This window comes from Aspergillus undulatus (assembly GCF_047715775.1).
Source record: "Aspergillus undulatus strain CBS 261.88 unplaced genomic scaffold BDV17scaffold_22, whole genome shotgun sequence".
Classification (NCBI taxonomy): Eukaryota; Fungi; Ascomycota; class Eurotiomycetes; order Eurotiales; family Aspergillaceae; genus Aspergillus; species Aspergillus undulatus.
In genome coordinates, this window is record NW_027396626.1 from 138,212 (window position 1) to 162,216 (window position 24,005).

The 24,005-nt window shown below is 49.5% G+C and overlaps 11 protein-coding genes across 11 annotated transcripts; 2 read left to right on the plus strand and 9 right to left on the minus strand.

Moving 5' to 3' along the window:
* Positions 1-4,938: 4,938 nt before the first annotated feature.
* On the minus strand, positions 4,939-6,559 carry BDV17DRAFT_298322 (cytochrome P450; the record flags this gene model as incomplete). Its single annotated transcript, XM_073763669.1, has 4 exons — positions 4,939-5,265; positions 5,317-5,928; positions 5,996-6,366; positions 6,412-6,559. 4 exons carry the CDS (start codon positions 6,557-6,559, stop codon positions 4,939-4,941), a joined length of 1,458 nt encoding a protein of 485 aa, XP_073615858.1.
* Positions 6,560-7,633: 1,074 nt separating this feature from the next.
* BDV17DRAFT_262595 (uncharacterized protein) lies at positions 7,634-9,383 on the minus strand. The gene is made up of 2 exons (XM_073757798.1): positions 8,857-9,383; positions 7,634-8,800 (listed from the first exon to the last, which is right to left on the minus strand). Exon 2 carries the CDS (start codon positions 8,706-8,708, stop codon positions 7,908-7,910), a length of 801 nt encoding a protein of 266 aa, XP_073615859.1. The 5' UTR covers positions 8,709-8,800; positions 8,857-9,383; the 3' UTR covers positions 7,634-7,907.
* On the minus strand, positions 8,791-9,383 carry BDV17DRAFT_82190 (uncharacterized protein). Its single transcript, XM_073765180.1, has one exon. The coding sequence runs from the start codon at positions 9,234-9,236 to the stop codon at positions 8,874-8,876; it is 363 nt and encodes a 120-aa protein (XP_073615860.1). The 5' UTR covers positions 9,237-9,383; the 3' UTR covers positions 8,791-8,873.
* Positions 9,384-9,389: 6 nt separating this feature from the next.
* Positions 9,390-10,142, minus strand: BDV17DRAFT_262596 (uncharacterized protein). The gene has a single exon (XM_073757799.1). It carries the CDS (start codon positions 9,949-9,951, stop codon positions 9,451-9,453), a length of 501 nt encoding a protein of 166 aa, XP_073615861.1. The 5' UTR covers positions 9,952-10,142; the 3' UTR covers positions 9,390-9,450.
* Positions 10,143-10,910: 768 nt separating this feature from the next.
* Positions 10,911-11,911, plus strand: BDV17DRAFT_82210 (uncharacterized protein). Its single transcript, XM_073765181.1, has 4 exons — positions 10,911-11,151; positions 11,228-11,346; positions 11,459-11,521; positions 11,599-11,911. Exons 1-4 carry the CDS (start codon positions 11,083-11,085, stop codon positions 11,741-11,743), a joined length of 396 nt encoding a protein of 131 aa, XP_073615862.1. The 5' UTR covers positions 10,911-11,082; the 3' UTR covers positions 11,744-11,911.
* A 669-nt stretch (positions 11,912-12,580) lies between these two features.
* On the minus strand, positions 12,581-16,025 carry BDV17DRAFT_82217 (GAF domain-containing sensor histidine kinase). Its single transcript, XM_073765182.1, has 2 exons — positions 13,255-16,025; positions 12,581-13,185 (listed from the first exon to the last, which is right to left on the minus strand). Exons 1-2 carry the CDS (start codon positions 15,933-15,935, stop codon positions 12,834-12,836), a joined length of 3,033 nt encoding a protein of 1,010 aa, XP_073615863.1. The 5' UTR covers positions 15,936-16,025; the 3' UTR covers positions 12,581-12,833.
* Positions 16,026-16,610: 585 nt separating this feature from the next.
* On the minus strand, positions 16,611-17,920 carry BDV17DRAFT_262609 (uncharacterized protein). Its single transcript, XM_073757800.1, has 2 exons — positions 17,826-17,920; positions 16,611-17,762 (listed from the first exon to the last, which is right to left on the minus strand). The coding sequence occupies exon 2, from the start codon at positions 17,419-17,421 to the stop codon at positions 16,975-16,977; it is 447 nt and encodes a 148-aa protein (XP_073615864.1). The 5' UTR covers positions 17,422-17,762; positions 17,826-17,920; the 3' UTR covers positions 16,611-16,974.
* A 612-nt stretch (positions 17,921-18,532) lies between these two features.
* Positions 18,533-19,900, plus strand: BDV17DRAFT_291029 (uncharacterized protein; the record flags this gene model as incomplete). The annotated part of the gene is made up of 1 exon (XM_073762040.1): positions 18,533-19,900. The coding sequence occupies one exon, from the start codon at positions 18,533-18,535 to the stop codon at positions 19,898-19,900; it is 1,368 nt and encodes a 455-aa protein (XP_073615865.1).
* A 105-nt stretch (positions 19,901-20,005) lies between these two features.
* BDV17DRAFT_262610 (PaaI family thioesterase) lies at positions 20,006-20,705 on the minus strand. Its single transcript, XM_073757801.1, has one exon. It carries the CDS (start codon positions 20,633-20,635, stop codon positions 20,042-20,044), a length of 594 nt encoding a protein of 197 aa, XP_073615866.1. The 5' UTR covers positions 20,636-20,705; the 3' UTR covers positions 20,006-20,041.
* BDV17DRAFT_262611 (putative short-chain dehydrogenase) lies at positions 20,692-22,578 on the minus strand. The gene is made up of 4 exons (XM_073757802.1): positions 21,612-22,578; positions 21,363-21,552; positions 21,194-21,307; positions 20,692-21,141 (listed from the first exon to the last, which is right to left on the minus strand). The coding sequence occupies exons 1-4, from the start codon at positions 22,149-22,151 to the stop codon at positions 20,999-21,001; spliced, it is 987 nt and encodes a 328-aa protein (XP_073615867.1). The 5' UTR covers positions 22,152-22,578; the 3' UTR covers positions 20,692-20,998.
* BDV17DRAFT_262614 (SIR2 family NAD-dependent protein deacylase) lies at positions 22,577-23,997 on the minus strand. The gene is made up of 3 exons (XM_073757803.1): positions 23,936-23,997; positions 23,488-23,870; positions 22,577-23,393 (listed from the first exon to the last, which is right to left on the minus strand). Exons 2-3 carry the CDS (start codon positions 23,801-23,803, stop codon positions 22,750-22,752), a joined length of 960 nt encoding a protein of 319 aa, XP_073615868.1. The 5' UTR covers positions 23,804-23,870; positions 23,936-23,997; the 3' UTR covers positions 22,577-22,749.
* Positions 23,998-24,005: the final 8 nt, after the last annotated feature.

The following is a 24,005-nucleotide window of genomic DNA, read 5'->3' on the forward strand; positions in this document are numbered from 1 at the left end:
TCTGCTTAAAGCAACCGTTGGGGGGCTCCATGATGGCGTATCAGAAGCTAACTTAGTGTCAAGGGTGAGATGGGAACCTGAATATGACACGAAGATGATTAGGACCGGAGTAAGCTCGTACTTGCCATGCAGATACTCCGGACATATATATATCATGGAATCTAAATAGCAGGTATGTTGCAGGTAGTTTCTGGCTGTCGCAAACCACCCTGCGGATCCGTCAAGTTCCCGATATTATTTCCTTGGATACTCTCATTCGCGAGTTGTCAAACTGACTGATCGTCGGGGGCTCAATCCTAGGGACGATGTGGAAAAAGCGAGTCTAACACCAGGTGGAAAAAGCAAAAAAAGGGCTTCAGCCGGCTTGGTCTTCGACCTACACCAATCACCGCATGCAGAATGGCGGTACAAAAATCCGCAATCAAGCCTCGTTCTTTTGGTCCGTCAGTCGGAATAAGACAAGATGACATTATTTCACCGTGTAACAGGAGCTTGGATTGACCTTTGGTCCTTTCTCCCTAAACTCCAGTCTCCAGGTTGCCCGACAGTCAGGGCGAAAGGCTTGGCTCATGATTATCAGTATCCATCCCACTTGACTCTTCACGCTCAGCTCCAGCTAGACCGACTGTCGGGTGAAAGGCCTGGCTCATATTTATTTTCCTTCTTGTCTTCGTCTGACATCATTATCATTTCTTCCTTTTGTCTCTTCCATTCCACTTCTGGATCTAGAAGGACTCTAGAAGGAAGCTATAATGCTACTGGAATATTTTCTCTAATCCCTGTCTTCTAGCGCCCTTCTAGAAAATTTCATTCCCTCTTCACCGCGGCCACAAATGCCCTCGTTCAACCACGTTTTGATTAGTTTGGCTCGCAAGTCCAGGCCCTGGTCTTGGAGAAAAATGGGATCTCAGTTGGCATATAACAAGTATTGCGCCGGCAGAAACATGTTATCCCTCCTATGTGCGGTTGTTCCCCATTGTCTTGTTGTATTCAAAGCACACAGCGCTTCTGGACCTTAAGAGCAGGCTAGCATAAGACAAAACCATAAAATAAGCAATGATTCTTTCCCGGTTGTGTTCAAAATTATGGACATACGTTAACCTGCAACAGTTCTAGAGACACGTATTGCGTGGTGGAATACCATACATCCCGAAAAGAACTATATACGGCAACGTACTAGGTATACAATGTTCTACGACTGACGAACTGAGGTAGCCACAGAGGTCCATGGTTAGACGGGATGCCGGAACGACTTCAGCTGGAAGTCAGTCAAGTCTCGAAACTCCTCATTCTCTAGTGATTCTTGCTGCTCTAATCACAGAAAACCACTGTTAGTGATTAGTCCGCACCGCAAGGATAGAAACTCGCAAAATCCCGTGCATGTCCTCTATGTTTTCACTTTCCTCAAATACAAACGTCAGTAATTAAATGATATTGCCAATTCTTTCTGTAAAGAGGGTGAAGTTGTCTAACAGATGGACAGGGTGATGGAGAAACCAAGCACATAGCAAAACCCAGTTGGTCCGGTAGCCCAAGCGATGTACTTTGTGTGGCAGGAAGACATTAACTAGTTAGTTAACCTAGAGCGCGGCTGATGACTCACAATAAGTTTTCCCCAGCAAATAACTCAATTTCGGCCGTAAGTTGGTTTGGTGGGTCAATTGAATCATTGTTCGCCTCCTTAAAGTGGCCCCACCTAAGGCTCAGCTTCCCCAGGGAGATCCAAAGATAAGCCCCCAGTGAGGTGAGATAAGCTCCTTACTGCATCCTCAACATGTGTGAAACCTTGGCGAACAGCCTGACACCAAACTATATAAAGCTGGTCAAATCCGCTTCAACTATTGCTCATTTGAAGAACAGTTTGCCTCTCTCCGCTCCGATCATGGCGCCTTGCAACAACCGGTAAGGATAAATCAATTATTTGGGTGTGGCATAGCTAACAATATTGCAGAGCGTTCCTGTCCAAGCCCCTGATATTCGCCGTGGGCACTGATTGTGAAGAAGTTTTCATTCACAGTGACATACTTAAATCACGTTCAACGCCCTGGTTCGACGCTGATTCCGGCAGCTTTGCAAGTGATGAATCCATCGTGATCGATAATGCAGATAAAAATATATTTAGTCTTGTCTGCGAGTACTTATACACCGGAGACTACTCTATTACGTTTTCTGGCGACACTTCACCCCCTCACCTAACTTCTGGCAGGCAGGAAAAGCCAGAGCAGAACCACGTAATCATTCTAGAGGGAAATCTCTTTAGGGACACGGAGACGGTGAAAAGGTTCGCGGACTGCTTTGTAAGGCGGATTCAGCCACGGCCTTCTAAGGGGTTGCAAGATAGCTGCAATCCTACAGAGGACTATACTGGAGCTCTGCTCACCCACGCTCGTCTTCATATTTTTGCAATAAAATATGAACTACCGGAGCTGAGTGACAGCCCTTGAGCCTCAGATGGCCATCAATCAAGTACCAGGAAGATGAATGAGGAGATCTCAGGAGCACTAATGTAGTCTGTCCATTCTAGTTGAGAATTAATAACCAGATCAGATTCCTTAAGAAACAAATCTATCCTGGCTATATCATTCTTGGGATCAGAATAATCCTGGATTCATGCATCCTAGAATCAAGTATCCTGATAGAGTATCCCCTACGCCGCAAGCCGCACGACTGATCTGGCCTGAAGCCCATATTGGTGATTTGACCGGGGTTCTAAGCCAAAATCAGACGTAGGCCCGTGGTCTGATTACCTAGAAGGTCAGAGGGGGTGAAGCAGAGGCCCAAGGTGGTAGACTCAGATGCTGATGACCTGGGTAATGAGTTCGGGTGTGTATGCCTAGTAACATAGCACCAGAAACGCCAGACCCTGTGCTTCTGGCCAAGCTGATCGAAGGGCGCTGGTCGTACGACCACCACAGAGGTAGGACCGCCAACTGGCGTCCACACCAGGCGTAAGACCTAGGCGGTCGTCTAACTACATTGCTGCGACCCTGTCGGTCTTCAGACCACCTAAAACAATAAAAGCACTTGTTAATGCCTCATAATTCCACGTCTTGTGCAATTGACCTTAGTGTATCCTCATTTATCGCGAGCTCTCCCTCTAAGTTCATAAAGATCGTGTTCGTGTTATCTTCAATTGCCCCCTGAAAACACTGTGCCGGAGTAAGTTTCCGGAGGTTCTTATCATAGAATGTGGCCTGCCGGTTTCTCGCCTCCTTCCTTGCCACTCGTTCCACCTGCGACGGGTCGGACCGATCAACAAGGACCTCATGAGCCGTTTTCCAGCGCCCGTTCCTATCTCGGATCCGGAACAAGATAGTAACAGGTTGGAAATCTGCCGCCACCTGATTGGGCCGCACATACTGCTTCTTCTAATAGCTCACGCAGACCTCCTTGAGAGACTCGTTCACCGGGGTCGACTTGTCCACCAGGAGGCTCCCACTCTGCCCCAAAGCTATCTTCTTGATCTCTTTGGAGGATAAGAATTCCCAGTCTGGATATCACGATAACAGAAGCCCTGATCTGATGGCAAGTGTGATGTAGATAGCCAGCAGAGTTAAATATAAAGCATTTATTCTATTGGACATGCCTTTCCAAGGCACAATCTTGTTGCTATCCAGGCAATCCAATCATATTCCACAACACAGGGGATTAACACGGCTGGGGTGAAAACAAAGACACAGGACCAGCGACCACTAGAAAGGGGTTAAGAGGTGGGGGTAGGCGCAGGGCGTAACGCGTAATTAACCTTGGAGCCTGTTGCTATTTTGGTTTTGGAGCGTTAGTCTCTTTCTTGCATGAATGAAAGACAAAAGGGTAGATACCTTAGAAAACCAGCAGGAGAAATAAGGTCCCAAGTAAACGCAATTCTTTGGCAGTAGAGGCTAGAGGAATAGAAAGGGAGGGGAAAGAAATTAGCTTAATAATTGGTCAAAGCCAACGGGGAAGGTAATCTAGAAGTGGAGGCGACGAAAACGGGGCGCAGCCGCAAATTCCGACAAGGAAAAGGGGGGCCATTTTTGGAGGGTGAGATGAGCGGGTACGAGGACGAGTGTATAGGGTGGGTGCAGAATATGGGAGGGGAGGTCAAAGAAGAAGAGGAAGTTGGGAGGGGTAAAGGTCAGAATAGCGAGGACGGGTCTTATATACTCGGAGGAGCTGGCGGGCGGTGATGACAGTACGGCGTATCAGGCGGCTATCCCCAAAACGGTAAAACTAACCGCAACAGGGAATTCACAGGTCGTCGCTTTACATTCTATATGGTCAGGCTCTATTCAAAATCAGGCTTGTAATCCTTCTTCCCGCCGAGGCGGCTCTTCCTTTGCAGTATCAAAATGTTCAGACAAGATATGGACTTTTGATTGTTAGCTACTTGGAATTGGTTCAATGACCGGTGGGCATTCAAGGCACCGTGGGTACCCTCTCGGAAATATGTCAGGATATTCTTAGGTATACTACTATATCCTCCGAGGTGCCATTCAAATTCGACAACTACAATATGCTAACTCTCCATCTCTCACCACGTTCTAAGCACCTCTGTAACTTTTCCCGACAATAATGGTCCTCATTAGTAAACACCTCCAATCTCAAGAAGCTTCAAAGCCCCGTTGGCTTTGTCGTCCCGGAGCGCCTGCCTTGGGAGAGCCCAGGAACGGCTATAACGCCGCTGGGGCGCAGGGCATAAATGCCGGTGGAAGCCAATATTTTCAGCACAGAGAACAGATGGAATATGCGATTTTAAGAAGCGGAAGTGTATAAATGGAAATTTTCCTCTCCAGTAACTGATTGGCAGGGCACTACTATTCCGTTTGGTAAGTAGTACCCCTAGTAGTGAAGCACATACTATACACCTAGTTAGGTAACTGTAATCTGAATTACCCCTGAAGATACCCGGTAATAGGCGATATAATCCCTATAGTTGCCAAATTATCACTCCCCCATCTATACTAATTTCCGCGGCATAGCCTCAAACCCCTTCGGCTTAACAAACCAATGATTCTCACCCACGAGCCGATCCTGCTTCCTCTCAAGGTCAAAATCAAAGTACCTCACAAGCTGCGGAATCAATTTCCCAACCTCCAGCAAGCTAATATTCTTCCCAATGCATGTCCTCGAGCCGAGACCGAAAGGCATATAATATCGCTCCATTGTAGACGTGTCTTTGTCTCTGCCTTCATCTAGCCACCGCTCCGGCCGGAATTCGTCTGCGTCAGCGCCGAATATGGATTTGTTGTGGTGGGCTACCCAGGGGTTTATTCCTACTACTGTCTGAGGGAGCGTTAAGGATTGTCTCATGTGGCTACGTAGTGCTAGACTTACCCCCTCTGGAAAGAACCTGCCACAAAGCATGGCACCGCCGGATGGCACAACGCGCCAAAGAGGTAGACCAACGGCTGAGTTAATGCGTAGGCTCTCTTTGATGACAGCCTGTAGGTAGGGGAGGCTCTGGCTCTCGGCGAAAGTGATCAGGTCTGAAATACGTCCCTCGCTTGCGGCGTTGTCGATCTCGTCACGGAGCTTCGCCAGACAGTCGGGATTAAATGACAGGTGGTAGACTATCGAGGAGAGTGATATAGCCGTTGTATCACTCCCCGCAAAGACATTCTGGGAAGACCCAAACAGGATATGCGTCGGGGTGAAGACGTTGGGGTCACGCGCGTGTGTTGCGAGGTATTTGCCGAGAAAGTCCTGTGTGCCTCTGTTGTCGCTCGGTGGGAGTTCGCCTTTTGCGAGCTTATTCTTTCTCTCCGAGATGACACCCACTATGTAGTCGTTCATTACTTGCGCTGGAGACTCCGCGAGGCGAATAACGAGGTCATGGATCCAGGGGAATAGGCCTGCCAGGGCGCTGTATAGATTTGCCTGGTCGAGCTTGGCCATCATGTCGTTGATATCCTTCGCTCCTTCGAGGAATCGGAATGATTTACCGAACTGCGCAAGGTCAATTAGTTGCACCTCATAGTAGATATCAAGATCGATTGTCGACTCAGTGACTTACAGTGATATTGCCAATGACATCAAAGGCGTAATACTGCAACCAAACACCCATATTCATGCGCTTCTTCTCCCCCGAGCACTTCTCCAGTATGGCATGGAAAGTCCGAATACACTCATCAACATAAGCCTCATACGAAACCATCGTCGACATTGAATAATAGCTAGCAAACTGGCGCCGCGACGCGGCATGCATCTTCGGATCTTGAATCGCAAATAAATTGACTGGAGTAATGGCCGGCACTGTCCAAGTAGAGTACCAGTCCGATTTTGTGAACTTCGTCCCGTGGCCGTATATGATCTTTGCTGCGTCGAGGTCGTCAATGCTGTACATGTTCGGTGCAATGCGAACGATCTTGTCTTGATGGTGCGGGACTGATTAGCCAATTGGTCGACGTGACAAGAGATTAGGAAATGCACCGTTTTTCCGATGGAGGTCTATGTTTTCATGGTGAAAGTTGCCCCCTTTTATCTTTCGCAAATACCATAGTCTCGTATATCGCGCAGGACCTGGGCCCGGGACGTCTCGTAGCGGATCGCGGACGTAATCCGTCACCCACAGGACCATATAAACGGTGATACTAAGAAGTACCAAGGACACTATGGTCTTCAATTCAAAAATAGACAATAATAAACTCAGGATGGCCATCGCCGTGTGCCGGTCCAAGCTCTTCACACCCCAGGGAGAAAGAAACAATGAAATTGAGCTCCAGAGGTAAACCGTAGTCGGGACCCCTGCGCATAAATACCCATTGCATGAAACCATGAAAGCCATCAAGGGCCCCATAGATCGTCATATAGTACATCTTTGTCAGCGGAAGTCGGAATCCACCAGAGAGCTCCGAGTGATAATCGTTGCCCTAAGTTTGTTGGGGAAGTGGCACCTAGACTCCACCCCCATTGCAAATTCCCCACCCTCCGACAATGGTACTGTGTCTACATCATGAATGCTTCTTTACTTGCATCCTGTCCTATGAGAGATATTATCACATGCGCCAGACTGTCAGTCGAAATGGGACTTACCACAACAATCTCCAGTCGCACTGTTACAACAACAGCATTCTCCCTCACCAGGCGGCGAAGTAAGGTGGGACACTGGACGACGAAGAGCCAAGGACTAACCCGGCTAAATGCCCCGGAAGAAAGCGTCCAGGGCTGTCCTTCACCGAGTCCGAAAGCTATCTGATATTGAAGTCACGATCTACCTGGCCAGTAACCGGGTGGGCCCTACTGCACTTGACGGGTAACATCCAGGTTTTTGTCGATGTCCACTGCATCTCTGAAAGTACAAATTTTGAGTGGTTGGGATCACGAAATGGGCACCTCGAAGTGCATGGGAACCTCGTTCCAAAGTTGACCGGCGTACGCCCCTTGCGAGATAAGGTGGGTAGGTGCAATTCTAGGAAGGAGCAATCGAAGTTGCCTCGTGGGCTGCGCCTGCCTTGCATAGCAAAACACCTTTGGAAGGCACGGGCCCTTATTCCCGGGCCAGGTTACCAAGTGCCCTAGCAAGGAAAGAGCGCCGGTCACCAGGTCTTGGCTAGAGTACTATGTCTTGTAGTGGATATTTCAACACATGCGCCAGGTATTCTGCCACTGACAATGCCTCACGAACCCTTCAATAATACTTTCTCTCTGCGAGGGTACTCAAGCGGAAGTATGAGTCTTGCGTGTGTTACACTTCCTAGATTTATAGCACTATATAGATGGTGGGCGTTGCTGTGTCCAGGATGGAAACAGTGAAGGATGCATAACGGAAAGAGGTCTCCAAAGAGAGGTCTCAGCGAATGAGGTATTCTAGCGCTCGCCAAGTTGAGGCTCCCTCCATTCCCTGGCATCTCTTATTGCCATGAATGGCGACCTCTTACACAATAACGGTTAACTTGTCTGTTTGAGCAATTCCCCAAAGAAACCAATCAAGTACTATTTGCTTCGTCCTCCGCCGGCGGGTCATTCTCCAGGTCCTCCTTCGTCCACTTGTATAGCGCCTGACTTCTTTCTCCCAGTAGATACGCTTCCCCGAGAGATCCCTCCTCAAGTGCCGCCTCTGTGGGTCTGCCCCTACCCTGGACTATGACAATCATGGTGAGCTCGTCCCCATCAATATCCACCCAACACTGCGATACATTGCTCTGCTTTGCATCGTAATAAATCATGAGCCAACGGTTGGTCTCGAATGTCTCTTGGTCTGCTATCAGGATCCGGTCGAGACAGATCGAAAACAGCATCTCTTTAGCGCAGTCATTATATTTGATTAGGACGTTAGGGTCTTTCTTCCATTCGGGATGCTTCCTTTTGACCTCGATGATTTCGGCTTTGAGATTCCCGTGTAAGCAATCGAGGTGTTTCCAGTCAAAATCTAGCTCTCTTGGGCATGGGTTCCCAGGCCCAATGAGCTCATGAAGCACGTCGAAGATGAGTTCCCAGTCTGACCCGAAGCTAAAGATATCAGAGTCATCCGGTATCGACCAGTTGGCGGTGTCCGCATATTCTTCGGATATCGTCTTCCATTCCTTGACGCGTACGTCATCATCAGGATTATAGTGCGTACGAAGTAGATCGCTTGATCGTAATACCCGCGATAAAGATTCCATGCGACCTGGCGTACTTTCTCGGATCGCCATGGACGCAGAATAGTCTGCACTTCTTCGGCGGTCGAAATGCGAGGCGGCGATGCGCATTCCCCGTAGTTTGGTCCAAAGAAGGCGGGATCCCATTCCTTCGGTATCTCAGGGAGCTGTAGAAACTGGTGCACGAGGCGGGGGCGCTACACCTCGGGCTCTTCCTGCGATTCGTGGTCCCAGAATCTCTTTCAATGAGGGAGTCAGCAAGGTAGCGGTTGGGCGTGAAAGGTTCAAAACATACGATCAAGTACTGTTCCGCTAGGAGATGGCCCCAATCAGGTGTGACAAGTGGAGTTCCTTCCATGGTGTTCTCCTTGCAAATGTAGAGGTATCGGTTGAAAAGAAACAGTGGCTGTGACGAGGAGAGATGCGGAAAGAAATGAAGATTAAAAAGTTGCCCAGTTGCAGGAACAAAGCCACTAGGCTGCCGTCCGAGCCGCCGTGCCTGTCAGGCAACAGGCCATCAACTTCGGTTATCAGAATCGGCGCAGTGTGAAATAGCAATGGGTCAAAGTCAACTTGAGTAGCAAGCACCAGCAGCAGGTGAAATTCAATCCAGGCATGGTAAACAAGGAAAGAGCGACAGCTCACCCCAGGCCGGATTCGGCGCATCAAAGTCATTTACCCTATTTTCTATACCTAAATACTCAGTCATCATCTGCATCAAGTGAATGGTCATCCTCTAGATCTTCCTTTCGTCCATTTGTACAGCTCCCGGTCTAACTCGTTCACAGCAGCCACCACATACTTCTCACCGAGGGTTCCCTTCTCAAAGTCTTCAATTGGAGGCACGCCCATGGACAGATCAGTCGAAAATAGAGTTAATCTATCATTTTCAAATAAAAAGCCGGCCCTGTATGGTAACCCGACCCTTAGGACCAAGATAAGCGAGCAGGAGGTGATCCGTTTCGAAAGCCTCCTTGTCAGCTACCATGATGGTTCCCGTCAAGACCAAGTGCAGCATATCCACCGCGGCATCATTATTTCTCACCAGGACGTCCAGATTCTCTCTCCAAGATGGGTTCTCCTGCTTGACAGCATTCAGCCGCTCAATGAATTCAGAATAGGCGTCGTCGATGTCGTGCTCAGTCAAGCTCCAAGAATATGAATATGAAGGGATGGCAATCCCCGGCAATATATTGTATACTAACTGCCAATCTGATCCGAAATTGAAGCGTTCCACGTCGACTAGTATAACCCAGTCCGAGTAATCCTCTGAGATTGTTGGCCAGCTTTTAACGTGCTCATCGTCGGCTAAGTCATACCCGGTGCGAAGCAGGATCGGGTTTCCCAGGCCACATTGAGTTTGCAAATTTTGCAAGACCACCTTGCGCATAGTATCAGATTGTCAGGGACGCAAAATTGTCACGACCTCGCCTTCTGTTGGAACGCGCGACGATTGTACCTCTGGCAAGTCTCCGAATATGGTGGGATCCCAGTCGGGGTCGTGCTGATCGAATTGCAAGAATTGTTGGATCAGACGGGTTCTTTGGATTGCTGCTGGTTCGGTGGATGCGGGGTCCCAGGTTCTTTAGCGATTGGTCTCAACTATATCAGGACAGGGAGAGAGAGAGGCCTACGATTAGGTATTGCTCGATGGGTAGCTGGCCCCAGGAGGGAAGGTACCCCTGTTCCATCCTGTTACTGAGGGAAGTGGACTAGGAATATTTCGGGACAACAGTAGTGTGTGGTATGCGGTTGCGAAGGGGGCGAGGTCAATAGTCAACAACCTTGGGAAATGAAAAAAAAAAAAAAAAAAAAAAAAAAAAAAAAAAAAAAAAAAAAAAAAAAAAAAAAAAAAAACCTCGCCTCACCTAGAATCCATATGAGGCATAGTATCTCACGTGGAGGGACTCTTTGTGAGGGATTCACCATCTTGAAGCAGATGATGAGCGTCTACAAAGTAGATATAGGCTACACCACACGGATCTATATTAAGCTGCTTCTATTGCCCCGAGCTCCGGCTAAAGCGCTCACCATATAATCCATTTACTCTGGTAGAGAGTGAGCACGCTCCATGAGATCCAACTGAAGATAGGGCAGGACAGAGCCTGGGCGTTGACAGGGATCTAGAAGCACTCAGCCTCAGCAGGCTTGCGAGAATCAGCACTAAGCGGCCCCCAAACCAAACGTTATCGTCAGATCGAATGTGATGCATCCACCGAGTGAAGTGGCATTCCTTGGGTGGCTGGCCTTGTCTCAGACCGATTGGCTTCAGTTAAATCTGGCTAGTCAGTTAGGGCTCGTTTATTGGACGATATATTTATTGGGTGCAGCGCGCCTGTAGGACTCCAAGGTACGTTGTCTCAAAACTAACCTTCTAACTTAAAAGATGCTCAATCCTGCGCTCTCATCGGCGCTATGAAGAAAGAGACATAAATATGGCTGACGTCCCCCTCCGTATGATATCTCACTGTCTCCATTATTAACCTCGACAGCCAGTACCACTCTAAGGACATTCTCAATCATGAAGCCCACAGCATTCCTACCTTTTTTCCTAATCGGTTCCCTTCCAAGAACCATCGCCGTCCAGCTTGTGAGTGCAACCAAGATCCAGTACAAGCTCAACTTTCGCAACAAAACCCTCTAACCTTGTTCTTGATTGTCCCCAGAACATAACAGAAGCGCCCCAGCTCGATGGGAGCGAACCCCGAACGGATATAGTCGACATCCCCTACGTCGATCCGTCTATCCCTCCGAAGGACCGGCCGTGTCCTACGTTTCCATACGGGTGAGTTCTCCTCTTGAATTGACTGCCAGTTAATTTTACCTACTGCAGTTCCCACGACCCACTTCTCTCTCTCCGGTTAAAGCTAGGCTGAACAGGCTATATACACCACCAGATCCCGTGAAGTCACCCTGCTGACGGATAGCGTCACTGTCCCGACGCTGTGTATATTACTCGCGTAAGTCCCCCTTACATACTCTTCTTTCTCTTCTCTCGACCCTGTCCAGATTCATCCGAATTCTCACACCCTCCCAGCCAACAATGCCGTTACTCGCTCGCGACAATCGACAACGATGAACCGTATGCCAATGTGGCTGCTAGTGGCTCTACTTACTCTGTGCACTGCTACGAGTGTAATGAGGATTGGGAGTGTCCGGGGTTGAATGTTCCTGCGTCTTAGATATTCGATTCTGAGAAGGGGATGAACGCTTCGTCTGCTTTTTCCTACATGTGGTTCGTGTCAGACACTACCTAGCCCTTGTTTCAGTGGTGTCCCGGGCGAATGGGAAACACAGATGATTTGGGGTTTAGCGATAGAAGAAGTAGCCTACATTGGATTTGCTTCATTAGTTGTTTCTTTCACTTGCCTGAGATCATGTTCTTACTCCTGCGTGATTGCGGTACATTCTATCTGAGTATGATGAACGACTGACGGAACACCTTGAGGGCGGAATGGTAGCGGAGAGGAATTGTGTCAAGCGAGCTCGCTGGTAGAGCTCTCTTTTCGACGTTGACATCAGAAGGGGATGCTGAATATCGTTACGCGTGAGCTGATCTTTTGCACAACTTCCAGGCACGAAAACGATGCAGGACGAATGGAGAATATCTCAACTGGAGTTTTGGAAAAAAAAATTCTTGATGCAATTTTATATTCTCCGTCAAACAGAACGAGTCTATTTTCTATAAATCGTGCCCAATTCACACACTCAAAACACCGTAGGCTCTGGCCCAAAGCAAAGAAAGCGGGGAAAATGTAAATGTACATAGAAGAATCAATCTATCGAAAACACCGGATATCGTACAAACGCTCGTAAATCATTACTCGTAACAGGAAGACAACGCGTCTCATCGCGGTTCCTGTTGCACCTCCTTGCCCTCAGCAAGATCTTTCAAGATCTGCCTGAGTCTTTTCAGTGGCGTTGGCTTCGTCAAGAACATGTTCACTCCGCTCATAGTGGCCTCATGTTGCATGGATCCGGAGAGAGCCGCGGTAAGGATGACAATGCTTGCTGGTGGGAGGCCGGTGGACGACTTCTTCTCCACCTGGCGGATCTCACGAGTTGCAGTCAGGCCGTCCATTATGGGCATCGAGATATCTAGGAAAAGTCAGCTTTTGAGCTTAGAGGATTGTATTTGGGCAAGAGTAACTGACCCATGACTACCAAATCATATCTGGTTGCTTTAAACTTTTCAAGCGCTTCGAGGCCGTTTTTGGCGGAGTCATATGGGAACGCAGCGGCTTTGACGCACATCTCAACGATCTAGTAGGCCTAATTAGGAGCTGAGAAATTTGAGTCTGAGAATCGACAAACTACCTTGAGATTCACTTGGTTGTCGTCTACTAGAAGGATTCTTTTGGTCCCTTCCTTCTCATTGTAGGGCTCTTCTCTAGGCGATCTACTCTGTCCGTCTTTGCCCTTTTCAGACACATTGGCCACGACGGGATCCAATGTCTCATCTTTCTGGACATTTGTATTTTCTGCAGGGAGGCTTTCAAATGGCAATTTCTCGTCTGCCGCTGGCTTCACTGGTGGAGACAAACTCGGTTGCGATGACCCACGAGATCGTGTGCTCGGGCCCAGACAGTGTTTGAATGCTGTTGCTAGTGTTTTCGGACTCACACTGATATAGAAATTGAAGGTTAGCACGTGTTGACTACCAGGGTTCAGACGATGAGGAACAAGAACTTACGGCTGGGTAAGGAAAATGACCGAACCCTCCACACTCTCTTCGATGGCCTCCCAGCTACTTGTTCGCGCGGAGAGAACGATCAAAGGGTAGCTTGGTCGAATGGCCGCGCTATCAGTGATTGGCAGATTAGAGCCCTCCTGGTAGTAATTGCGGTACTCATGCTCAGTCACTACCACGAAGTCCGGCATCTGAGAGGTCGTCTCTTCCGCCGTCAAGACGCGCAGCCCAAACCACTCTGAGATCATGTGTCCGAGACTGACCAGAATTGTGTCGAAGACTTCTGTTGCGAATCCTAGATCACCCTCTCTGGAGCTGCGCATAAATAACGAGACTGTTTTCTCGGAAAGTTGCTCTTTGAGTGAGACAAATGGGCCTCGGGGAGGAGCAAGGATAGTTGATTGCGCGGGAAGCTCGACGGGAAGAATAACGTCAACGGCGGTTCCTCTACCAAGTGCGCTAGTGAACTCGATTGTCCCCTTGAGGGATTTGACCATTTGGTATACCAGATGAAGCCCGACTCCGAGTCCAGGCGAGGTCGTGTCCTCTTGCAAAAATGCACTGTAGAGATGGTTCGTAAGGAAGTCCTGGGACATCCCTCGTCCAGAGTCACTGAACGTCATATGGACAGCGGGAGTTTCTTGGCCATTTTCCAGAAGGGTATCGCTTTTCATAAGCAGTTGAATATAGCCACTTTGAGTATATTTGAGAGCATTGCCGAAGAGGTTCATGACCACCCGGCGCCATGCACCAGAGTAAATGTTAAACAACCAACTATCCTTCCATTCGATGTCCACGATGGTCATCAGCCGGGACGCCGGATTACCTTCTTTACTTTCTTTTTCAGTGGAAGCCTCGCTTCCGTGACTTGCTTGACCCTGACGCTGATACTCTGTACCCGCGAGGAGGCCCTCCACCACTTCCTGCACCAAGACGCTAAGGTCCTCTTCTTGAAGAGACCCAGATACTGGCCCCCTGGGCATTGATGGGCCAGGGCTTTGCGAAGACGATTGGGTGAGAGTGTTGATCTTTGCATAGTCCAAGAGGTGGTTGAGAGTGTCAAGCAATGTTCGGCCACAGCTGTAGATGGTCTCGACCAGGGACCGTTGGGCGTAGCTTTCAACCAACTCCTGGAGCAGCTCTACGGTTCCCAGCAATCCGTGCAGGGGTGACCGCAGCTCATGCGATATCGACGAGATAAAATCACTTTTAGCCCGGTCCGCTGCCTCTAGGTCTAAGCGTGACACTTCCGCCATGACGGTGTTGCTGAATGCGGCCAGATACGTGAGATCCTTCGGTTCCGACAGCACCCGGCCAGGGTCATTGGTCCATACAAGACAAACAGTGAACCACCGTCCGCGTTGGAAATCCCAAACAGGATATATAGCGATACAGCGGGCATCCGGAAGGATCTTCTTGAGTCGTTGAACGTCCTGCTCTTCTTGCTGCATATTCTCCAGCTCCGGCTCGGTTGTTAAAGCTCCACGGCTACCTGATTGTGCATAGTCCATGTTGTCGGCCAGTCCTTCATAACTCAAGGAGATGGATCCGTCTTCCTCCAGATGGAAGATCATACCTCGAGGATATCTGTCAATCAGATGGCCTACAAAGTCGCCAGATAGAGTAACGTAGTGGCTATCATCTAGGTTGACGCCCTTTTTCGAGGTTGATGAAGTATAATGTCCAAGTACAAGACTCCTAGAATCATGGTCATCGTCCAAATTCTTGGAATCAATATGTGCCTCCCTATTCTTGCTTTTCGGTGCCGTTGAACTCAAGGTCTGGCGACGAGCATACACACTTGCATCAATAAACATGGCGCCCTCGACATCTAGTGCTTGATAGATCATTGAAGCTGCGCGATTCACCACTGATCGGGCGTCGGGTGGAGCGATCGATTCTCGCAATTGACTGGTGGTGGGAGACATCTTTGGGCGCTTCTTCTTCGGCGGCTTAGCTTCCTCGTGTTCCTCCCCATCCTTCTTATATTTGTGAACTGGATCATCTTGATTATCGTCATCCTCCGCCTCGCCATCCTCAGCGGGTTCGTGTTCTCCGTCCTGCAATTGCTCACTGCCGCGGCCAGACGTAGAAACCTGTAGCTCCTCCAGCCGCTTATTGACGTGCGCGAGTTGACCCACATATTTCTTCTCAGGCACTTCGTCACTGCTGAACCATTCACTCAGATTGCCCTTGCCCTTGACGAATAACCCCAAAGCCCGTACCATCTTCTCCTCGCGATACTCTTCCCGCATTGCCCTCTGTGCCAGCAGATGATCCATGACTGTAGCCGAGAGCTCCTGCAAGAACTGCTCTTGCTCTAACGTCACCGTTTCCCTCGGCTTGCCATCCAGAACTGCCACACTCCCGATAACATAGTCGTCCGGCGAAACAATCGGTACTGACACGTAGAACCTGTTCTGCGGATAGCCTGTGACCGAGGGATGATCCTTGAATCGTTTATCCTGCGTCAGACCACCACAGAAAAACATGTGTCGATCCTCGTCCACAAAGCTCCGCACAGCGCAGTAACACATCGTGATGCTTTCCCTCGAGAATTGTTGCACGCCCAGCCACAACGAATCTGAGCAGTCTCCGCGAAGAGCGAGGTCCGGAGTCGCCTCGGCAACGACATGTTGTGAGGTTCGATCGAAGAGGGATATCATCGCTCGCTGAGCGCCCATGCGGAGGGCCGCGAGCTGGGCGAAGACGGTGAGGACATTGTCACGCGACACATTCGGGTGTGTTCCGACGGACTGCTGAGCGCACTTTTCGGAGCCGGAAAAGCCCCAATATGGGAGGTAGCTAAAAATTCACGAAAGCATTCATTAGCATCCCTAGATAAATGAAGTTAGAAGATAAGGGATGGCAGCGAGGGTAGTTACAGATGAGTTTCTCTCTCCCGAGCGCCTTCTCGGTTGTAGGCATACTTTCGCGGGCCGCCTTCCCGAGTCTGCTGAGAACTGCGCGATGACGACATCTATCGGTGGTGAGAGTTTAGTGTTATCGCCAGGTCCGTACTCCCAGGCCAACTGAGGAGTCTGAAAGGTCGTAGGGCGGGTAAGAGCAAAGTGGGTAGACCTGGGACACGGTAGAGGCCTACTTAAGAGCAGCATTGTTCCTGGATCCACCACGACGTCATCGGTCTCGACCTTGGCAGGCAACGCCAAAGGGGCAACGATGATCATGGCGGGCCAAGCCGCACACCGATTGTCCAATCGTGGTCTGGTCGTTCCGATGAACGCTCTGATCGGCCGCTTAGGGCGTCATTGGTTGTGGGGTCCAGGGTTCGTGTCTGAAGTTACTCCGGAATTGGTTTTCCAGTGTCGATATACTATCTACTGTAAAGCATCATCCATGTCTGCTTCTGCACAACCTCGTCATTGATTTCCGCAAAAGACTGTCTTGTCTACCTCACAACCAAAAATCTATGGTAGATCAAAGACCACGGACATGGTTCTATAGGTCTAGTATCTTCCAGTCTTCGAGCCTTCCCTCGTCCCAAAGGGCCTATCCCCACTGACAGAATTGGGTTCTCCAACGCCTTGCGAAGGCTTCATACATAAAGCTTCCACCACTAGGTTGTATCTGGGACCAGATTTGCTCCCAACATGGACTGAGTCGTTTTTCCACCGGCAGTATTGCGACATGCTGCCTAAAGTCCTCGAAGCTTCCAATCTCGTATTGCTCTGCTGGATAGCGGAACGGGTGCTTTTGTTGCCATCAAATGTCCTGCATCTCCTGTGTAATGTGATTCAGCGATTCGAAATATGGCACGTCCAGGGAAAACACTTCCAAGCCAAGATTCTTCTTGACGCATTCGGCTGACGAAAATCCCCTTTTGTCCAGAAACTGATAGATCACGCGTGTGCCTTTGGTAATCAGCGGTGATAGACCTGTGCCACTGTATAGAAACAGAACCCCGATGTTCCCCGTCGAACAAGCGTCAAGGTGGTCGAATCCCAATGTCATCTCGGTCTGCAACCTCTCTAACAATCGGCTCGACTTTGTGTTCGAGGTGCTGCCAAATACATGCAATCTCATCCATCTCCCACGGTGGCATGGCCAGCCAGAACATATCCGATACCTCGTCATTGTGGAGATCGCGCATCCATTAGGGGCGGACCATGGTCTTGGTAAAATCTTCGTGGAACCATACGGCGATCTCATGCAGGCGAGCTAATTGGATAAGGTCGTCAGCGCCTGTCGGCTTATTGCAGAGCCCTCGTTGATGAGACTCTAGGAGATTGATCACGGTATCCCTGTCGCTTCCCTCATTGGCTGAAAAGACAACGCGATCGAACTGCAGCGATAGCATCTGATTGTATCACTAAATCATGATATTTCATGTTCTGAAGCGTCGATTGTAAGATCCCGCATCGAGCTGCCGAGTACGCCTGGTGGAGAATTGGTGAGGCGTGGGTCATGGACTTGAGGGATTCGAGGCTATCGAGGCTGCTTATGATGGCAATAAGGACGTCTCCCTGGAGGCTTTCGGGCGTAAGCTTTGTCTTGAGGGTGTCAACACCAAGATTAGTAGTCGGTTGATTCTTATCGGAATTAAAAAAACTTACCATGGTAATCTTTGGCTCGATCTACACAGGGATGATGCGTAAGGTATCTTGCTGATCGAGGGTGTGAGGTTTTAGACCGTGGACGGTGTTAAAACTCCAGGTGACGCGAGGTTGATCGAAACGCAGGAATGGGGCTAGTAATGGCTGTTGTTGCACCTCTGATTGGGGTTTCGAAATTTGGCGTGAAAGTCTTTGCAGGATGAAGATGAATGAGATTTGACTGAATCCTGTCCGTCTTGAAGGTGTAGCGTCAGGCTAGAATCGAGCTTTGCTGTCTGTCACAGATTGCAATTGCCACTAACCTCGAAGATGAAACCCTCAATGGCAGCGCCCAAAATATTGATTTGTTCGTAGCAGGTCGTGAAGGCCAGGGACAGGGTTCAGCAAAGTAGAAATGAGGTGGAGTGGAAAGAAGGCAGATGGTGCCTATGGGTAGAACACAAGGAGACTACAAGAGACAGGCATTCACTGTTGACAAACAATAACTCAGCAGCACACCCCCCTGGAGTTTTTTCTATGCTTCACTTTTCTCTTAATGTGACGAGAGGATAACAAAGTTGTTTCTTCTTTCTTATTTTTTTATTTTTTATTTTTTTTTTTTTTTTTGCAATCATCCTCCTCTTCCTCTCTTAACATTCCTCGCTCTCCTATCATTCACCTCACCATCCCTATATCATTCACTACAAGATCTCATTTTCCTTTCAGCCATGGCCAGAATTGGCCGGTCCGGCTTCAAGCGAGGAAATGACGAGAAGACGACGACGCAGAACACACCCCGCAAGAAATCCGAAACGAAGACGCAACTCCGGACACGCCACGATGATACGAAAAGTGGGACGAAGAGTGAGACGAATAATCCATTTCTGTTGATCCCCGAGAGCATTTTTCCCATCCAATCCGCCCTGGCAGTCATCAAAAAAAGTGGGATCGATATCACACCTCCACGCGAAATGCCACAACTTCCGAAACACGGGCCTCGCAAGGCCAAAATTGGAACCGTGCTGAAGCCGAACGCCAGGAATCGAACAGAAGATCCAGCCTATGCTCGTGTGAGCGCCTACGGTCATTACACCATCGTCGATCCCGAGGACAAGCTTCTCGAGCCTGGTCAGTATCGCATGGGTCCCGCCTGCAATACTGAAGAGAAACTACTACGTGCCGTACTTATGGTCGTGGAGGGATTCGCAAAAAGCCTAAGTGGGGATAAAGTGGATTTTCGCGCGGAGTTGGATTCATACTGCTCAGAAAGAAGAAGCTGGGAGGTGGGCCTGATCAAGCAGCTTGAAGCAAAGGGTCTCATTACCATTTCTGCTGAGGATTTGTTGCAACTTGAAACCTGGTGTGATAGCTTTGACGAGGCGTCATTCCATGAAGAGAACTTTCAGTGGTATCGCAAGACTATTGCACCCTCCAATGATCATTCCGGTGTACCCTCTCACGAGTGGATTAGCTTCGATCTCATCGAGCATGTTCACAATGCTGTTCGTTCGCTGACGAGGGATATCCAGCGGCTGCAAGTCCCGAATGAGCCGGAGCAGCTTTTAATCAAATTTGATGACGAGGGTAAAGATATCGCACGCGAGAAAGTCCAGCCTCACTATATACCACCTTCCGGTCGCGATGCTTCCGAGAAGTTCTACCACTGGTGCCTTGAAAGGCATGGCCGCTGGGCTAGGGACAAATTCTTCCACAGTTTTTCTGGTCATGAGGTACACCAATTGGCAAACTTGGAGGATCTTCCGTTCATGGACCACAATGATATCCCACGCGGTCATCACGGCCTTATCTGGCAGCTGGTGGGCCACACCGAGCCCGAGCTTGAGAAGTACCCATGGGGTCTACCTGCGCACAAGCTTTATGAGACCATGAGAAGTTCGAACATTGACGGCCAATACTATAGCATACCGGCGCGCGACCTTTTGATTGATCTGGAGCAGTGGTACCATAACAAGCCGAACAAAATCAAGAAGGCTTTGCAGGAGACGGAGCTGATGGAGTGGCCACTAAAGGACAAGAAGATCGTGGAAAAGCGTGCTAAGCTCCTGGAATTGGCGAACTATGCGAGCATCGAATAGGTATCAAGGTTTAATCTAAGGCTTTTCAGGCAGGCCCGTACATTTCAAATGGCTGGTTATCTTCTTATATCTAGCTTCTTGATTATCAGCTTAAAGGCATCGCTAGATCCGCTGTAGCATCGAACTCTTCAGTCACAGCAGTCAAATTTTCCCCCCAACCCCTCTAGGCAAAACATAAAGACACTCCGCCTCCGCCAATATCCTCCCCTCATGGTCCCGAATATTCCCCTTCAGCAACCACTTCCTATTCTCTTTCATCTCCACAATCCACCCTGAGACAACAACGACCCCGGGCGTCCTAACCGGTCCCTTGAACTTCGTACTTAAGTACGCCGTAACAGGCCCCTCCTGCCCCGGCATCCCACCCCCAAGACGAAAACTCAACACAAGCCCCATACATTCATCCAGCAGGGAGGAAACCATCCCGCCGTGCAGGATGCCCGGGTACCCATTTAGATCAGAGCCGAGGGTGCAGAAAATGCGGATTTCGGAGGTGGGGATTGCGCCGGGTTGGTATGGGACGGCATCTTGTGGTGGACGTCGGTACTGGGCTAGGCAGTGCGAGATTGTTCCCGGTGTGTTGAGAGTTGTGCTGTAGAAACTGTCTTCTGTTGTTGATTTGAAGAGGCGGGAGGGGGCAGGTGTTGTTATGTAGTTTTTGTCGGTTAGGAGGGTGGAGACCCAGGGGATTGAGGTGAAGTGGCGTGTGTCGTCTGTCATACTTCCATTTTTCATACTTCTGGAGGTTGTTTTGGTTGTTATGTTGGAACAGGTTACAGGTCTGTGTACTCGTGTTGGGATGTTTAGGTATGTTCCAAGTTGATTACTCACCCGTGCCCACGGGGGCCGAGGCACCCCAGAAACTCCCCGCAATTTAACTTCGTCACGTATCATCCTCCAACCATCGAATTTGTTTACATGAAATCGTGGAATCTCATCGCTCGTTCTCTGATTTCTAAGTGGCACTTTTTCACCCATCCTTGTCTAACCAAAAACTCTCCTGCTTGACTGAACGTGCAGCAAAATTGACAACCCAGCCGACAATACATAGCAGTACTATGCAACAATCCGCGTACCCCCATTTTCAGCGCTCACTTATCAAAAGCTGAACTCCTGCCCTACTAACTTCTCACTCAACTTCCACAACCGCTCGGCTTCCACTTTGTCTGTGGCCCAAGGCTTCACCGTCTCTGTCCATGGATCCGCTACATGACAGTCCTGCAGATACGCTCCGTTTTTGTCTAGAAAGAGATCGTTAGCATAGCGCTCAGCTTCTCAGAATGGTAACCCTACCTCTCAAATCAGGTGCGAAAGCAGCGTAGGTCGTTGTCGCTGCACCCTGCTGGTCGTTCTTCTGCTTGAAGCCCTCAAAACCTTCTGCGTTGCCGAGGGCCCGGTCAAGGGCATCTGCAATAGCTGTCAGCAACTATTTTCCCCATTGGGGCTTATGCACGCTACGTACTCAGAGACGCAAACCCCTCCTCGGCATTCTCAATTCCGTGCGAAAGAGATGTACTGAAAATGACGCCGGGGTGAAGACTGTAAGCCGAAAGACCCTTAGACCCGAGCTTCTCCGCCAGAGAAACGGCCATCAGCATATTGGCGGTCTTGGATTGCCCGTATGCAGACCATGGATTATAGTTTTCTCCCTCCTGATGTCGATGTCCATTAGACGAGCGTTCTTGTACTGAATTATCAAGAGAATTCTTACCCGGAAGTTATAATCCGCAAACCGAATCGGACTCAACCGATGCCCATCACTACTAACATTAACCACGCGCGGTGCCTCCGCCTTCAAAATCTTCTCAATAATCAAATTCGTAAAAAGGAAATGCCCCAAATGATTCGTCGCAAACTGGCTCTCAAACCCATCCGGGCTAAGCGCGAACTTCGTCCCCATAATACCCGCATTATTCACGACGACATCAATGCGCGGCACATCGCCCCAACTGTTAACCTGCCCCGCGGCCTCACGAACAGCCGCCAGCGAACCCAAATCAAGACGCAGCAGACGAACAGGGACCTGAGCGTTGTTCTTTGCAATCGCTTCCGCGGTTTGCTGTAGCTTGCTGGTGCTTCGGCCGGCGAGGATGATCAGGCTCGGCTCTGCGCGCGCAATTGTCTCGACGAATGTTGCGCCGATGCTGCGGGGCGAGGGGCCGGTGGTGAGAATCACTTTGCCTTTTATTTCGGAGGCGAAGTGGGAGGTTAGCTCGGTGGCTGTTGTTGTTTCGTTGTAAATGGGAGCCATTTTGTCTTGTATGATGTAAAATCGAGCTTGGCTGGTTGTAGTTGTAGGAAGTCGTTGCGAACACTGAACTCTGAGTGCGCGCCTTAGGTTGAAACAGAGACTATCTTGCCTTGTCACTGAATTGTTGAATTCGAAAATATGGTCCTCCCTGCGGATGGCGCGACTATTTATGTTCTCCAACTCTGATCCCGCGATCCTGAAGTGATGCAACGCCACCGCTGACTATCTGCGAGTAACGGCGCTATCTCCGATCAAACCGCATATATTGATGACACGAGGTACATCCCCGAGCCCTGTTGTGAAAGTGACGAGGTCAGAGGGTTATACAAACTCTGAAGTCCGAGTTACTCCGTAGACGAAAGACGGGTTAATAATGCCAGGAACCTTTTAAGAGTCGAAGAATTGGACTTTGAAGCGCGGGGCTCCGAGTCTATACTCCACTTTATAGTTGTTGGGACCTGTTGGAGTAATGCCTAGGTACTACGTCTACTACTTCCTAGAAAATACATATAGCTATTCTTATCCGCTCGTTGCGTTGTGCAATGCTTCAAAATTCTCAGAGTCGCCAGATACTCGGCAACCAACATCCGCCATCTTGCTAGATCTCCCCAATAACACTCTTGAGAATTTCCGGCACAATAACCCCCGCATCCCCTTGGAAGAACCAGTCCTCGTTAGTAAACCTGCCCTTGCCCATATCATTCGGATCCATATTGACAACAGCCACCCTCGCGCCCTTCGACCTCGCCTGCTCGACATAGCCAGCCGCCGGCCAGACCCTCGAACTTGTCCCGATGACCAGCATCAGGTCGATCCGCCCTTCTAGCATCCAATTGTCCACGAAGTCGAGGGTTTGGGAGGGTAGGGCCTCGCCGAACCAGACGACTCCTGGTCGTAGCAATCCTTCTTTGCATTCTGGGCATTGTGGGAGGGCATCTCGGGGTAAGGGGTTGAGTGGGATTCGTGCGTCTGATATGTCGATTTCTATTTCTTCTTGCGTTTCGTCTTCCTTTTTATCTAGTGCGTTTGATAAAGTCTTCGATGCGTTTTCACCTGTCTTGTCGGAAGTGGATGGTCGCGGTTCAGGGAAGCCCTTGGGTATAGCGAGCGCGGGGACAATTGGATCCGTAAAGTCGTTCTCGCGAGAATATTTGCAGTGATAGGAAGTACATTTAACCGTAAAAAGATTCCCATGAAGGAGATGAAGTTGCTCGAGTGGGTGATTCGCTCGTTGTGAGAGACCTTAAAGCCCGCGCTCATATTAGCCAACTTCTCTCTCGATCTACCCAGGCCATATGTAACCGCTGAACTGAAGTATGTAGTCAGAAAAACTCACCATCAACATTCTGACTCAACGTAACAAACTCCCTATTCCTCCTCGCCAACTTCGCAAGCGCATAATGCGCCTTATTTGGTTGCGCCTTGAGCGCCATATGCCGCCTATAGCTGTAGAACTGCCATACCAGGTCTGGATTCGCCTCGAAGGCTTCCGGGGTCGCGAGCTCAGTCGCGTCATAGGATCGCCAGAGCCCGCCTGCGCCGCGGAATGTGGGGAGGCCTGAGGAGGCGGAGATTCCGGCGCCCAGGAGGGCCATTATTCGTTTGCTGCCTTTCAGGTATTCTTGGAAGGAGGCTATGTCTGAGGAGACCATTTTGGTGGATGGGTTGGTGGTCGGTGGGGTGTGCGGGGTGGGTTTGAGAGGGTTTTTTTGGGTTTTCCTGGATGTACTTTGCGTTAGGACGGAGGAGAATTTTGAGACATAGAGGGGTCAATGGAGACTTACAGACTTCTGTAGAGTATAGCGGTTTTTCAGCAGTTTGGGATGGTTTGAAGTCAAGATTAAAGTTGAAAAT